Below are 15,805 nucleotides of genomic sequence, written 5' to 3'. Positions count from 1 at the left end.
TCTCCACAAGCTCACACAATGGCACAGCTCCCAAGGACTGGGGGTGTTACGTCCCCTTATTATAGGAGCAGAGATGGGGAAGAGGTTTGCACGGGACTGAACAGGCCAGAGGTAGGAGCAGATGCTGGATGCCCTGACTGCCAGCTCCTGCTTTGCCCCCTAACTCTCCTTCCAGTCCAAAAGTTTGCTTAGAGCCTACCAAGGCAGGTCCCACTAGGGAGGCCATTGCTTGAAGAAGGGAACACTGCCTCAGGCATTCATTGCTCCGGATGGACAGAAAGTGACTGTGGCAGCTGGAGGCCCATCTCTGAAGCGGGCTGTGGTTGTTGACTCAAGGAGGGGGTGAGACTCACCCGAATATGAGCAGATTCTTCTCCACACGGAAGCACTCAGCCCGCAGGTAGCGCCGTGTCTTCTCATTGAAGCGCCGTGAGCGCGTGGGTCGCTCATCCGAGTCACTGTCCAGCTCAGAGAACTCCATCAGCTCGTCCTCCTCGAAGGAGTTGTAGTGTTTGGTTTGCTTCCGCACCCGGGGCCTGTCAATGACCAAGCTCTCCTAGAGGGGCATAGAGAACACATCCAGGGATGGGTGGAAAAACCTGCCCTTTATCATGGCACAGTAAGCCCACCATGCGGCTCCCTGGCTCCGTTCACAACTCCCAGTACTGGCTCACCAGCCCTGGGGCTGGTCACCACCTTGCCACTACGATATCTGCTCCAAGCTCACTCCATGTGGCTTTGTCTGCACACACAAGGTAATTCCTGGCCAGCAGAAAATTCACCCTGAACAATCACAGGCTGAAAGTCGGGCTCTCAGGGTTCAAACTACGGATGTTCAGCACCTGATTCTGCTCTGAATTACACTCCTGGCTCTCCCAGGAATGCCTGGGACAAGCTGTGCTGAAGGAGGTGTAAATTCTGTTGGTAGGTGGGAGGAAAGAGAAGAAAGGTGGCTACCAAGAAGGTGCAGGAGGGAGCAACATGAAATTAAATGGTATGTACATACTTCTTTTTCTTCCCATCACCCTGCCAAATGTATCTATGTCATCAGCAGCCCAGCTCAGGGCAGGAGGAGAGGGCTGGGACCCCGTCTGTTCTGCCTCCAGACATGCAGAGTCACCAGCATCCCCTCAGCTCTCAGGCACAGCAGGCAGAGCTGAGAACAAGAACGCTGCCCATGGGAGATGCCCCCCAGAGACGCATGGGGAAGGTTTGGCAGCTTTGCTACCAGAGCAGGGGAAGCCAAGCACCAGCTCCCTGGAGCTCCAGCTGCCACATTCCCCATGGTGGCTGTGGGAAGGAGCCTGTTTGCCAGGGGGGGCACCAAGCAGGACTGCTGGAGCACCCTTTCATGGTCTGCATCCCCTTGCCCAGCCATGGTGATGGGCCTGCTGGATCCCCCCGGCTTTATTCCTTGCTCCCATCACTAGCCTGAAGGCAGGACAGCAGAGCTGCAAACACAGATGGAGAAAGGAGTAGCACAATCCAAGCCTGTCCTTGCTTGGTCTACCAGGCCAGGAGAATCCCTGGGAGGCTCCCCTTACTCCTATTCATGTTTGGGTTTTAGAGTGGTTTGTTTCTAGCAAGCAAACTCGGATACTGAGCCTCACCCACATGGCCTCTGAACAACACCCCAGACTTGTCTGAATGTGGGGCACACAGGCCACGAGCTGGATCTTACCTTTTCGTTCTTGGCATCTGTATCGAGCTCTGCTATTTTGGCCCACTTTTGCCAGAAGTTTGGGTCATCTAAGGAAATGTCAGTTCTGTTTCCTGATGCTACAAAGCTGGCCTGGGAGTGAGAGAAGATGAGTGAGCAGGGTACAACCCACCATCCAGATATGCTTTCCCCCCACAGAGATCTGTAACACATCTGCCTGCAGCGGACAGCCTGGCTGCCACACAGAATCGCAGGATGGTTAAGGTTGGAAGAAACCTCTGGCGGTCATCTGGTCCGACCCCCTTGCTCAAGCAGGGATACCTGCAGCAGGTTGTTACACCCTGCACTGACACATGCCAGTGGGCTCTGTTAGAAAAGAAAGCTGATCCATACCATAGCTTGGATTGGAAGGAACCTTAAGGATCACCCAGTTCCACCTCTGCGATGGGCAGGGACAACTTCTACTGGACCAGGCTGCCCAAAGCCCCATCCAGTCTGGCCCTGAACACCTCCAGGGATGGGGCATCCACAACCTCTCTGGGCAACCTGTTTCAGTGCCTCACCACCCTCTGAGTGAAGAATTTCCTCCTAATGGCTGACATCCTGAGACAGGGTGTCCTGTTGCCTCCATAACCCAGCAAGGTCTCACTCCTGGGCACAGAGAGGTAGGCAGGAGAGCTTGGCCTCTAGGCAGACACAGCTCCAGTCCAATGCAGGGAAGAGCTCAGCCCAACAGCACGGCACTGCCCCTGCCCAGAAATGTTCCCCCCCGCCACAGGAGGGAGTCCCCTTCCCTCCCAAAGAGCATGGCACACCTTGGCAAAGGTGGAGCCCTTCCCCTCAGACTGGATTGTGATGGTCTGCGTCCTGCGCTGGAGGATCTGATCGATGTCCTCCTCGCAGAACTTGGATCCTTCATCCTCCTCATCCATGAGAGCACCATAGGCACCCTTCCGCAGCAGGTCCTCCACCTCCATCTTTGAGAGCTGCTGAACCTGTCCGAAACATAAATGCGTCACCAAACCCTGCCAGCTGCTCTGGGCACTGGCATGGTGGGAGAAGGCTCTTCCCTGCCCCAGGAGGGAGGGTAGAGATGCCTCAAGCTAGCCCAGACCTGCTGCTGCCATGGCAGAGGTCACTTCAAAATGCTGCTCGAGGGACTCAAGGAATTCTGCCCTTGTCACACAGACACAGTGCCGCATGTGTCTGCAAGCCCCATGGCAGCACAGGGACAGCCTGCCAGGCTGAAGAGCAGCAGTGTGAGCACGTGGGACTGGGCTCTCACTCCCTGGGAGCCTGCCCAGGTCTCTGCTCCAACGTGACAGTCACTTGTTTTTCTTTCAGTAGTTACCCAGCCTCTTCCTCTCTCCATTCTTCTTTTCTGCTCTGCTCAGTACTGCACAATGCTCTCAAAACAGCCCTGCATGACTGCAACGGACTGGGTGGCCTGCTAATAAAGCCTGCAAGCTCTTCTCATGAGGGAGTGCAGAGTTGCAACACAGGCTTTGCCCTCTTCAGCTCTTGGTAGGAGAGCAAGAGACACGCAGATATTGGCCAGCGTCACCAGGCAGTGGACCAGTGTCCTTGTGACAGTACCAATTGCTGCAGAAAGCTGTGTGGTTTGAGCCCAGGTGGTGTCCTGAGGCTTTTATCCCCACCTGGAGACATGGCCCTGCACGCCTGCCCCTTTCACAGAGGCAGTAGAGGGACGAGATGCAGGGGAAGGAGAAGCACTCCCCCACACAGCCTCCTGCCCAGCCCCACTCTGGCAGCCAACCTACCCCGTTGGTGCTGCCCTTGCGGTTGATGTCCTGCAGCACAGCCTTATCCAGGCCCAGTTTCAGGCTGGCCTTGTCAAACATCTCCCGCTCGTAGGAGTTCCTGGTGATGAGGCGATAGACCTTCACCGCCTTGCTCTGCCCGATCCGGTGGCAGCGAGCTTGAGCCTGGGAGGAGGGGGAGGGCACAGCTTCAGACACAGAGAGCCCGGCACAGCGGGGGTGCTGTGGCTTCTGGTACCCCTACCTGCAACCCCTCCTCACCCACCACAGCCAGGTCAGCTCCCACTCCCCAGGGCACCCTCCCTGAGCACTGTCAGCTCTCCCAGTGCTGCACCCCCCGTGCCAGAGCAGCCAGGTGCTGCTGTGCCCCTCTCTCTGGCTGGCAGGGGTGACGGGAGCCCTGCTGGGGGAGCTGCACGCAGCCTGTCCCAGGCTGGCCCATTACCTGCAGGTCGTTCTGTGGGTTCCAGTCTGAATCAAAGATGATGCAGGTGTCAGCAGCGGTCAGGTTGATGCCCAGCCCACCTGCCCGCGTGCACAGGAGAAAGACAAAGCGATCTGAATCGGGCTTGCAGAAGCGGTCGATGGCAGCTTGGCGCAGGTTTCCTCGCACCCGCCCATCAATTCGCTCATAGGTGTACCTGGTCCAAGAGGGTAAGACGTGAGAGCAGGGTCACAGCAGGGCCTGAACTAGCTGCAGCTACCAACCCCTTCTTGCTCCTTCCCCCAGGCTGTGTGCAGGCATGCAGACAGCCAGAACTAGGACCAAAGGAAGGGCTTGTCTCCGTTTGGTCACTCCTAGGACTAGCACAGTAGACCAGCAGCCCTGCAAAACGGCCAGGTCAGAACTGCCCAGGTTTGGAGTCTCTGCCCCCATCAACAGTAACTTGTAACTTGGATCCTTTGGTACACGGATGGGGACAGAATAGCCAAATCCCCACCCTGGGCTGTTTCCACTCTGTTTCCATGGTTTCTGCAGTGCAGGATGGACAAGACATGGAGGAAATGTGGTGAATGCTCAAGCCTGTACTAACCGCCTCTGAATGAGATAGTCTTCCAGGATGTCAAGGCAGCGCACCATCTGGGAGAAGATGAGCACCTTGTGCCCCCCAGCAATCAGCTTGGGAAGGAGTTTATCGATGAGCACCAGTTTCCCGGCTGCCTGGATCATTGCCTGCAGCTGGAAGTCTGGTGCCTCCGGGCTGTGCGTTTTACGGAAGTCTTCCAGGATCTTCTCCTCCGCCCCTGCCAGGTGAGAAGGGATGTGAGCTCTTGGTAAGACCTGCAGTGCAGCTGCCCCCAGCCTCCTGTCCACGGCAACAGCATGCAAGGAACTGAATCCATGCAGTTGCTCGGATCTAGGGAGGCTGGCTAGAAACCTCCAGAAGCCCCTCTGCTCCCGTGACTCTACTCCTTCAGGGCTGGCACCAGCTCTTGACAGAACAAGCCATGTTGGGATGCAGTAGAGGATTCCACTCTAAAATGCCCCAGGAACAGCTGTACATGGAGAGCCTGGGCAAGACCCTGAGGCTGGCGGTGCCCCTGAGGGCAACAAGGCAGGTCACTGCAGGTAGAGGGCCAGAGCTGGGTGAGCCCTGCAGGCAGCGACCAGTAAACGGTGCAGAGAGACATAACCCCCTCACCTCCTGTGCACAGCCCTCACCATTGATGAGATACGGGTGATTGCAGCACTTCCGCAGCTCCATCATGGTGTTGATGAGGTTGGGCATGTTGTGCTGGTTAGCACCCTTGGACAGGAAGGAGAAGTTCTTCTCCAGAATCGCCCGGTAGTATTTCTTCTGGATGTTGGTCAGTTCCACCTCAATGATGGTTTCCTGCTTGGGTGCCAGGTTCTTCTCCACATCATCCTTCAGCCGTCGCAACATCATGGGCTTCAGGATGGACTGCAGCTTCTTCACCTGCCAGAGCAAGCACAGAGATTCACTCCCTGCATGGCAAGCATATGGTGACAACAGCAGAGGGGCCTGCAACACTACAGCCTCTCTAAGCTGGAAATCCTCTACAAATGGTCCTGAAGCACCTGCACTGCTGACAACCAGAATAACTTCAGGATCTAGCTCCCCTGGAGCAGGCATGTGAGTGGCTGGCCCTGGGCCATAAACTCACACACTGTGGGCAGCCTTGGGTACATGTGCCTGCTGCAGGAGGAGGAGAACTGGGAGCTTTGCTTGCAGCTGAGCTGATGGGTGCTCCACGTGTCCATGCCTGCTCCCCTTGGATGATGAAGCCAGACACTTAAATAGCAAACAGGCAACCCAGGGGACCGTGCTGCTCCCCACTACCCATGCTCAAGGGGAACTTTGGAGGATGGTTCCCCAGGGTAACCTGACAGGGTGACAGATCCATGGGCTTACTGACCTCCTCACTCACCCTCTGGCCCTGGGAACAGACCAGGTGGGAAAGCTGGGTGTGCTGAGCTGCTCAGGCATGCAAGGAGCAGTGTGGAGACACACAGGGAGCAGGGCCTGGCCTTGGCACAGGCTGGTCTCCTCTCTCCAAAGCAGCACTGGCCCATGGGCTCTGTCAGAACTTTGCATGCAGCACTGCACCTTGTGAGGGGCAGACCTTTAAGCAATGAGGGGTCTTGTTCACTTCCACAAAGTACATCCGAATGCATGCCTGGCGTGTCACCAGGAGTGCCAGTGACCTGTGGGAAGTCACCAGCCTCACTCTTCTAGGTACCTGCTCCTCTGTCTTCAGGTCCCCAAACTCCTCCAGGAAGGCCGTCTCTGAGGGAAACTGCTGTGGCTCCAGGAAATTCAGGAGGCTGAAGAGCTCCTCCACTGAATTCTGTAGGGGGGTGCCTGTCAGCAGCACCTTGTGCTCCTGTGTATACACAGAAAACAGGTTGAGGGCTCAGGCCCACTGATCCAAGGGGCCCTGAGATCACCAAGCTCCTTTTTCTTCCAGACCCAGAAATGCACTGTGGGACCTGCAGGCACAGGCACCCCCAGAAAGGCTCTCTTGGCCATGGTGCCAGCCCTTAAGCAGCTGGGTAGGGCTAGGTGATACAATATGCCTGATGGCCCTCAGTACAGCAAACAGCCACACTGCTTGCTCCAGGGCTGTGAAGGATCTGGACATCCAAATCCACATCCCAGAGCAGCTCATTGATCCCTTTTTCATTACACACAGTCCCGCACCCCCAGCCCTGCCACAGACTGGTCCCATGCCTGGAGAGTGTTAAGAAACCAGCCTGAATATGGCAGCCCTGCTCACCACAGGGTACAAGGCACATCACAGCGAAATGATCAAACTGGCACTTCTCCGGTGATCTAATGGGTCTCTCCCCTCTGAGACAGGGAGCTCTCAGCTCTCAGCTCCGGCCCTGTGCTAAGCAGCTGTCAGTGACACCTGATTGCTTGGCACGGCCACCTCTGGCCCACCCTGCTCTTGCATCAACCTGGGCAGGACGTGCTCACCAGGGCCATGAGCTTCAGCCCCTCCAGCAGCTTGCAGTTCCTGTTCTTCAGCCGATGGGCCTCGTCAATGACCACGCAGCGCCACTGGATCTTCTTCAGCTCTGGGCAGTCAGCAAGGATCATCTCGAAGGTGGTGATAACCACCTGGAACTTGAAGATCCCAGGGAGAGGGTTGCCCTAGGGAGACATAAAATGTACTCAGTGCTTGACTGCTGCAGGCAGCAGGACACTGTCAAACATCCTGGCAGTCCACACAGGCTGGCCACCATGGCAGGGCTAGAATCTGGATCCTGGCTGTGATTCTTCCAGATTCGTCTCCCTCACTCAGTGAGCAGGTTCCTGCAAGCCTTCATGCTGGCTGCGTGTCTCCAAACCAGACACTGCTTCAGGGCAGAAAAATAGGCCTGGACAAGAGGAGTGGCTGGGACTTAGCTGCATTTCCCCCCTTTTACAAGAATAGGGCCTGTTCTTCACTCATACTCTGTGCACTCTCAGCCCACACCGGCAAAGGAGTCTTAAAAGATCATCTTGCTCTCCCTGGATAAACCACAAGCTCCACATACAACAAAGTGCTTCCCAAGTAAAGGGAGCCAGAGCTGGAGGACATATTCTGGGAGTGCTGTGTGCATCAGTCACCTGTGAGTCCCTGTACACCATCTCATACTGCTGGATCATCTGCCGGCTGATCTGGCTGCCGTGGTACACGATGGCATTCATCTCCGTCCAGGTGCGGAACTCCCTCTCCCAGTTGGTGATAGTGGAGAGGGGCGCGATGATGAGGAAGGGGCCGTGGATGCCCATCAGGAAGATTTCTGAGAGGAACGTGATTGACTGGATTGTCTTCCCCAGCCCCATCTCATCAGCCAGGATGCAGTTCTTCCTGCAGAGATGGGCAAGAGCAGGTTAATGCAGCTCTCAGGGGCAGGAACCAGCCTGTCACTAACTCCTCGATGTGATGTCAGGCATGTTGCCTCCCCTCACACCTCCTTGACTCCATGGTGTGGAAGGTGGGAGACATCAGGACAGTGCTCCAACTGGCCCAAACTGGGTCTGGGTAAGCCAACCCATCAAACATCTTGCCAATGATGGACTGTGTGAAAGACACTGCCCTTCAGGTGCACACCAGCCTGTGAACAATGCATCTGATTGCCTGCTGCAGATGAGGACATGTCTTATTTCTGCATTCCTTCCACAGGAATGGTCACCATCAGCCTGAGCAATACCAAAAATCAGCTGTATTTTAGACCCATAGCTAAGCCTATACTAACTCCAGAACACATCAGCATTCACCAGAGAGAAACATCCCTAAATGCTCAATCGCAAAGCTAACACAAACACAATTTTTCTGGATGCCGCCTGTCAAGTCCAACACTGGCAGCTCTCAGCAGCTGCTGTCAGGCCCCTCCTTGGTTCTGCTCCCCCAGCCCCACTGTTCTGCAACAGCACATGCTGGGGCCCCACTGCCAATGGGACACCTCACAGGAGCCCCAGGCTCCAGCCCCTCCTCACCTGTTATACCAGTTAAAGAGCAGCCAGTTCATTCCTTCCAGCTGATATTCCCGCAGCTGGTTGCTGTTCTTATACTCCCTGGACTTCTCCAGTTTCTGCCAGGACTCAGATGCTGGGCGCTCCTAGGAAGAGAGAGCAGGAAGATCCATGGAGATGAAAAGACTGCTGCCCAGTGTGGCCAGGCCACAGTTTAAAACTGTCACTGACACTCAGCAGATTCACAGAGAGGCCTTGGCCTCTGGATCCCACCCACAGATCCCACTAACACCTCCGGAGGGGAGGATACTGGGCTTGCACTGAAATAGCAGGGCCACAAAGGTCACCACTGCTGGGCCTTAAGAAAACAGAGAGAGTCCCTTCCTGCCCAGGGCACTGAGCTGCCAGCTGGGTACGTTACCTCTGGGTACGTTACCATGTGCTTGATTTCTGGAGGGATCTGGAGGGCTTCAAACTCTTTAATCTTCCCTGGGTCAACATCTTCCTCCAGCTCCCAGGTGCTTTCCTCATAGGGCAGCGAGCACCACTTCACCAGGTAGTGAGTCACCTCCTGCAGCACACAGAGAGGCGTGCAGACCAGTGCAGGGCTCACACTGCTCAGCCCCAAGGTGCAGGCTGCAACTGAGACTAAATCACAGCAATACTCAGTGGCCTTTGAATCCCCCCTGTGCCAGGGGCCCCCCAGGAGTAGGGTTCAAGCTGTGCAAGGCTGGGAAGGCCTCGGGTTGGTCTGAGATGACATGTGATGGATGTGCTGGGTCCAGATCTCCTGCTGAGCTTCCCTCCCTCTGTGGGACGAGTGATGTAGCCACTCACCTCCCCAGTGTCAGGGTCTTTCGTGTGAGCCACCTCCAGAATTCGATCTACCTCCACGTAGTCCGGGTTGAACAAATCCTCATCAGGCTGTGAGATCAAAAAGAGAGGTAAATTCAAGGTGATTCCAGGATTAAACAGATGGTGGGTGCAAGAAAACAGCTGGGGGACATCTGTCCCCAGGACGCTGCTGGCTGCGCACAGCATTCCAAGTGCCTATGGACACAGGTAGGTGACATCTGTCTCTGAGCAGGAGGATGCAGGGAGCCTTGCAGAAGGCAAAGCCCTCACGTTGGAGCAGCTGCTGGCTCCATGCTGCCCTTGCTGAGACGCAGGACTGTCTGTCCCAGCCCATCTGGCCCTGAGGTACAAAGCCCTGAGCTGTGTGCTCCAGCTCATATCCAGCATCCAGAGCCGTGACTGCCACAGACCGGAGCCACGCATTGCACCACCTGGGTCTCTCCAGCTGTCCCCTCGTACATCCCAGTCCTCTACAAGGACCTGTTCTCTCTTTCTGCTTCCCTCTCCCTCCCCACTTTCAGCTCAGCAGTCACCAGCACCAACTGCTCATGAGGCAGGGGCTCATCCTCACACCAAAAAAGCCTGGGGAGGATTGCATTTAGACTAGCAGTGGTCCTTTGGAGAGACACATGTCTTGGGCTTGGGAATGAGAAAAAACAGGCTTCTATGTTCACAGCAGCCCAAGCCCCACTTAGTCACAGGAAAGAACAGTTTTTCCTTGCTGCACTGTTAATGGTATGATGTGTTCCAACGCATGCTTTTTCTTTGCATCCTGGGAGAGACCCCAGGCAGACTCAGGAGTGAGAAATTTAACACACACACCCAGCTTTGTAACTACAGCCATGGAGAAATTTTCATAGCCTACTGGCCCAATTTACACTCCTAGGGGACAGCTTGAGGAGATCCAACAACTGTCTCCGGAGCAGCAAGATAGGTTACAGAACACCTTCCACATTGAACACAATTAATCTGCTTACAGAACAACGTAGGCAGGACCTGCCCTAAGCCCAGGTATTTATAGGTCTCTCTCCTGCAGCATCTCTGCTCCACCGTGAGCAGGCACATTCCCCAAATGAGCACAGGAAGCACCTTCAGCACTATGTGCTGCCCTCCTTCCATCGAGCAAGGCTTCCAGGATTGGCAGTACCCAGCAAGTGACATCTGGCACCCTGCCTGTACCTCCTCCGGTGACACCATGGGTGTTCAGGGCACTGTTGTGGCTTGCTCAGCCACAGCACCGGGCCCAGCTGTGCTGGGGAAGACAGCGGCCACGCACTGCACTCAGCTCTCACCTCTGTAAAAATATGCTTCATCTGAGCCTGCTTGTTCCGGAACCGCTTTATCTTCTGGGATATCCTGGGATCCTTCTCCAGCTCCTCCAGAGTCGCCCACTTACAGTGCAGGTAGGAGCTGCAGAGGGAAAAAAAAATCAAGACAACGTGACCAAAGAAGCCCTTGGGTAACAACCCCATCCACCAGATAGACAAGCAGGAAGCTCCCAGCAACCCAGAGAACATCCAGCTCATGCCTCGCCATGTGGAGCCCCAAACTGAAGAAAGCCATGGCCAAGACTGAGCACTGCAGCTGCAGTGGCTTCCCTGCCCTGCACAGGCTGGGCCTGGCTTGGGAGGAGAGCAGCAGCAAGGCAGGGATGCCGGGGCTGCAGCTGGGGCTGGGAGCACGCAGACCTCATTCCGGCACACACAGCGTGTGCTGCCGTGGCACAGAGGACCACAACACTGCACGTACAAGTTCCTGTACTTGACATAGAACTCCTCCATCTCAAACGTCAGGCCTCCGGGGTGAGCCTGAAACCAAAGGAAGGAGAGTTAAGTTAGAGGCACCCAGACCGTGGAGAAAATGGGGGACAGGCACTTGGCGTGGCACCTGCCTCACAGGCTGCGGCCCTGGAAAACACAGGGCAAAGCCACCCGTGAGGATGAGAGGACTCAGACACCTCCTGGGGACCAAAACCAGGCCTGACTCCTATCCAGAGGCTTTCTAGTGCCCAGGACAGGACAGGCACCGTGTTACGCCCCAACCCAGAGGGATGATGCTCTGGGTAGAGCCCAGCAGCATCCTGCAGGAGCAGGTGTCAGGTTTGGCATGGCAGCACGGACTTCTGCTGCCTCTCCCATGACTGATGAGCAAAGGCAGCCAGGCCTCACCCCTCCTCTGCCCAGGGACCTTCAGCCCCGCTGGCTCCTCTGTCACTCACCTCCTTCTGCACCATCCTAGAAGCAAGGATCTTCTCGATGATGTTGGCATCATCCTCGGGAGGCTCCTGGGGACAGTGGGAAGAGAGCAGTTTTCCTGGTCTCTGGCACCCTCCCAGCATGGAGTGGCTGCTTGTCCTCTCCCAGCCCACCAACCCAGAAAAGAGGAGGGAATTTGGGAGCTTCTCCACTGAGACTCAAGGAAGGAAGCTGCCCTGCCACCAGCAATCTCTGTTACTGCCACCTGCCCTTGGCCAGGGTGCTTGGAGGGGGCCAGGACCAGGGTGCTGACATGGATGGGACTGGCAGAGGCTCCTGGCCTACTGGGGCAAGTGAGCAGGGCCAGAGATGGTGAGTGAAGGATGCTCCAGCCAGGGCCACGCACTTCGGCAGCCAGCATGGGACAGGACAGCCTCCCTCCCTGCGTGGGCTTCGGGCCTGCCATGAAGAAACAGCCCCACGAGGCCACAGAGCTCTTCCACTGGCTGCCTACGAGCTCCCACTCCACAAACTCACGGTGGAGGTGGCCCTGACATCATCCTGCTCCCAGCCCCCAGACAGAAGGCACAAATGTGGCCGTGCTTTGTGTCAGGAACAGCCCCACTGAGCACTGCAGGCTGGCAGCTTCGGCATCCTGAGGGCTGCTGGAGGAGCTGTGCACCGCCCCAGAGAGCTCCTGAGAAACACGGCCAAGATCCAGGGAGGAAAGATGCAAGTCCAGGCCCTGGGGAGAGCAGCCCTGGGGCCTCAGCATTGCCATCCTGCCCCGTCAGGTCAGTCCTGATACTGGGAGCAGCCACAGCCAGGTGAGACTAAATGGAAAGGAAAGCAGGCTGCCAGTGTGGACCCCTGCCAAAGGCAACCTGTTCCCTCTGGCTGTTTTGCAAATCTCACTTGAAGAGATCCCTCCCAGGAGCCCAGCAGGGACGTGGCCCCGGGCAGCAGCGGGAGGAAAGGACAGCACATCCCCAGGGTGCACAGCAGCCCTCGGGGCAAGGCTGGGGCACCAGGCCAGGAGCCATTTACTGGCTCAGCAACAGATCTGGCTAATATCCACCCCGAAGCCTTGTTAGAAGGGGCCTAGAGAGGGACACAAGAACACCATGAAAACAATTAGTGACCATTATTAACATCTGGCAGCTTTGCTGGTGAGCATGGAGAGGCAGTGAGCTGCAGGTATCTGGAACGCAGGGCAATGGGAATGAGGAATGAGCTCAGTGTGCAGAGGAGGTAGGGCAGTGATGCCCAAACTGCAGTGCCTCCAGCTGGTCCCTGCCCGCAGAGCATCTCTGGGCATCTCTGTGCTCAGAGGGACTGATGGAGAGCAGCGATATGGGCAGTAAATGATGCCCTGGCACCTACAAAGACCTTGGCTGGCATAGCCGACATACTCGGTCATGGGCAAGAGCGACAAGGACAGGATCCAGAGGTGGGCATGGGCGGAGGGTTGGTCATGCACTGAAGGACATCTCCAGCTACATGACATGTCCTGGAGGCCTTTGCTTCCCAGCAGGAGGGGGGAGGTTGGACCTGCATGACTCTTACCTATCCCTCTTTGCGCTCAGACTCCCTGCAGAGCCAGCTGGCACACTCCTGGACACATGCACTGCCCCCCCATCCTTGCACTGGGATCCTACACTTCCCTGAACCTCACAGTGACACCCCGGGGATGTCCTGAGATGCAGAAAGCCCCACCACCCAGTCCCAACTCCAGCCCTACCTCTGCCTGCCATGCCAGAGTGGAGGCGGAGAGCGCAGAGGTTCTCCCAGCTCCCAGCACGGCTATTGTCTCACCGTCATCATCCACCACCTTGAAATCCAGGTCCTCGTTGTATTTCCTCCTCTTCACCTGCCGGCCAGAGCGGCGTTTCTGCGTGTGGGATGAAAGAGGCAGTCATGGGGGAGACGGTCAGCCCGGGTAGCCCCCTTGACTGGTGTGGGGATGGGAACTGTAGGAGAGAAAGCCCCAGGGCTGCCTGATCTCCAATCCCCGCCCTGTGCTGCTGGGGTGGAGGTGGTGGGACAAACAGGCCAGACGTAAGGCCCTGCACTGCTGCAGAGGCAGAGCAGCTTCCAGCACTGCTGAGGCCTCTGTTAGTGCTTTGGACCAGAGCAGGACCTGCACAGCTCTGCTGGCCCCAAAGCCAAAGGCAGAGGAGCCCTGCAGGGGTGCACAGCTCCTGCAGTGCCCACCGGCCTCCCTGTGCTGTCCCTGTGCCATACCTGGCTGTCAGCCAGCTCCACAGACTCCTCCGGGCTCTGCACGGACGGGCTCAGGAGATCCTGATCCAGCTCCAAAGTGTCCACCGGGATCTCATTTTTCCTCTTCCCTTTCTTCTTCTTCTCCACGGGGGTGGGCCCCTGCTCCTTGCTGAAGGACAGACTGACAGTTAGACCGTGCTCCTTGCTACCAGGACAGACTGGCAGCCGGGCACTGCTCTGGGCATCCCGGGGAAGAGCCAGCACCCAGCCATGCTGGGCTCTGCTCCGGGCCCTCCTTCCCACCTTGTCACACCATGTCAGCTCCTGGGCCTCGCTCAGCACAGGGCAAGCCCTTCCTCAGGCCATCAAGCCTCCAAGTGAAGGCAGCACAAGCTGCAAGGCCCAAGGCAGAGCCGAGGCACAGCCAAGGAGGGGATCTGGGCCCTGCTCCCAACCAGTCCCAACACCTCCCTGCAGACGCAGCGTGCCAACAGGGGCCACTGCCCCAGGCCACGCGGCCACCCCCAGGCATGCAGCGTGCCCCGGCCACAGCCACAACCAGCTCGTGGCAGGAGATGTGCCCAGGAAGCAGCAGGGTGAGCACGTGCCCGTCCTTACCCGCTGCAGCAAACACTGCTAAGGGCAACATCTCAAAGAGCTGGAGCCTGCCCCTGGGCTGAGTGAGGAGCCCAGAGCGTGGAGCTTCCCTTCCCCACTCACCCTCAGCCCCGTGTTTCGTCCCCTCCACTTCCAAGGCTTGCACAGCTGCAGAGGAACAGCTGGTTTCAAAACCCTGCCTGGGTTTTACCCCCGTTTCACAAGGCAATCATTGCTTGTCTGGGACTCGCAAAAGCCACGCGGTTCAAACTCTGCTGCTCAGGCCAAGAAGGACCTGGCCGCGTGGCAGCGATTCAATCAGAGGCCCCGAGAACGCGCTGAGAGCATCGCTTCCACTGCGCGATAACTCCCAGGATATTGATTTGTAAGTCACAATTAACAACTGCTTCATTCATGAGCCAGTAGTTGGCTATGATTAGAAACAATTTAGAAGAAATTATGCCACCATTAGCTGCCACTTAGAGGCCTCCCAGCAATCACTCCGTTTGCACAGAGCACCCACCCCGCCTGCTGCCTGCCTGCTGGGAGCCTCTCCTGTCACCCAGCCCCACGTCCCCGGCCAAGAAAAGGCTCCACAAGGGGTTGTGCAGGGGCAGCACTGCCAGCAGGAGCTGAGGACCGGGCAGGAGCGGGCCCTGCTCCTCCAGGAGGGTGCAGATGGGTGGGAGGAGGCTCCCTCAGCTCAGGCTCGACTGGGAACGAGGAAGCCCGGAGCTTTGTGGCACCCCCAAACTCCTGCACAGCTTCTTGTGGCTGGATGATGTGTTCGAGTTATTTCAATTGGGAGTTTTTCGCACTGAACAACCTCTTCGCCGAGGCTTCTCATGTTGTCCCCAGGCACCTCACCCGGCCCCGGCACACGCGGGTCCCCCCTCGGCCCTCTCCTGCCCCCAGGCCCTGAGCTGGTCCCAGCGCAGGGGTGGCTGTGTGCGAGCTGCCCACGCAGCAGGCTCTGACCAGTGGAGCAGAGGCGGCGTTAGGATGCCAGCTGCATCCCCTCCTCCCTGGCAGAGGCAGAAACAAGCTGCCTTCAAGGCCTCCAGCTCAGCCTCCTGCCGGGCAAGGCCACGGCAGCCCCGGTGCGCCGGGCACGAGGCCAGGCTGGGCTCGACGCCAAGCCGGGGGCTCTGGGAGAGCCACGGGAAGGGGTGGCCACACGGCCTGCCTGGCCACAAGCCATACGGCCCGGCCAGAAATCCTGCGTTTTGGGAGCAGGGAGGGTTACCAGCAGGCGCTGACCCTGCAGGGCTGGCACAGCCACGTGTTGCTCCGGGACCGCCTGCGGTCTGTGCCTGCCAGGAACCCTTCAGGTGCCCGGCGCTGCCTTTGCACGTCCCTCATGGCAGGGGCAAAGTGGGGTTTGTGCCCCTCTGCACACAGGCAGCCGCAGGGGGAGGCGGGCAGGAGGGTTCAGAGGATGCTAGGAAGCCCGTTCTGGTGAGCATTTCCAAAACGGTTCCTTTGAGAAGCCCCACCAAACTGACGTTTTCCAACAAAGAAGGGCTTTGCTGAAAAATTCCCAGCTGGATCCTGCCCTAGTCACAT

General features: G+C 57.4%; 1 protein-coding gene across 16 annotated transcripts in view; it reads right to left on the bottom strand.

The window, feature by feature from the left end:
- The window catches only part of CHD6 (chromodomain helicase DNA binding protein 6), a 68,690-nt gene that overhangs the window by 26,114 nt on the left and 26,771 nt on the right, over window positions 1-15,805 (bottom strand). For 11 of the 16 annotated variants that reach the window (XM_072026473.1, XM_072026465.1, XM_072026472.1 and 8 more), the window contains exons 3-20: window positions 13,664-13,811; window positions 13,161-13,310; window positions 11,443-11,508; window positions 10,974-11,032; window positions 10,517-10,634; window positions 9,207-9,293; window positions 8,791-8,940; window positions 8,394-8,515; window positions 7,521-7,764; window positions 6,885-7,061; window positions 6,145-6,288; window positions 5,105-5,360; window positions 4,476-4,686; window positions 3,887-4,082; window positions 3,442-3,606; window positions 2,476-2,655; window positions 1,682-1,792; window positions 354-556 (exon numbers count right to left, since the gene is read on the bottom strand). In XM_072026473.1, coding sequence (XP_071882574.1) covers window positions 354-556; window positions 1,682-1,792; window positions 2,476-2,655; window positions 3,442-3,606; window positions 3,887-4,082; window positions 4,476-4,686; window positions 5,105-5,360; window positions 6,145-6,288; window positions 6,885-7,061; window positions 7,521-7,764; window positions 8,394-8,515; window positions 8,791-8,940; window positions 9,207-9,293; window positions 10,517-10,634; window positions 10,974-11,032; window positions 11,443-11,508; window positions 13,161-13,310; window positions 13,664-13,811 — 2,787 coding nt within the window. The remainder of the gene's footprint in view (window positions 1-353; window positions 557-1,681; window positions 1,793-2,475; window positions 2,656-3,441; window positions 3,607-3,886; window positions 4,083-4,475; window positions 4,687-5,104; window positions 5,361-6,144; window positions 6,289-6,884; window positions 7,062-7,520; window positions 7,765-8,393; window positions 8,516-8,790; window positions 8,941-9,206; window positions 9,294-10,516; window positions 10,635-10,973; window positions 11,033-11,442; window positions 11,509-13,160; window positions 13,311-13,663; window positions 13,812-15,805) is intronic. The other 5 variants (XM_072026469.1, XM_072026470.1, XM_072026477.1 and 2 more) reach the window with 1 other exon arrangement.

Source organism: Anas platyrhynchos, chromosome 21 (assembly GCF_047663525.1).
Source record: "Anas platyrhynchos isolate ZD024472 breed Pekin duck chromosome 21, IASCAAS_PekinDuck_T2T, whole genome shotgun sequence".
Classification (NCBI taxonomy): domain Eukaryota; kingdom Metazoa; phylum Chordata; class Aves; order Anseriformes; family Anatidae; genus Anas; species Anas platyrhynchos.
Note: the sequence above shows the minus strand (reverse complement) of the source record. Positions and strands in the feature narration are given on the sequence as shown.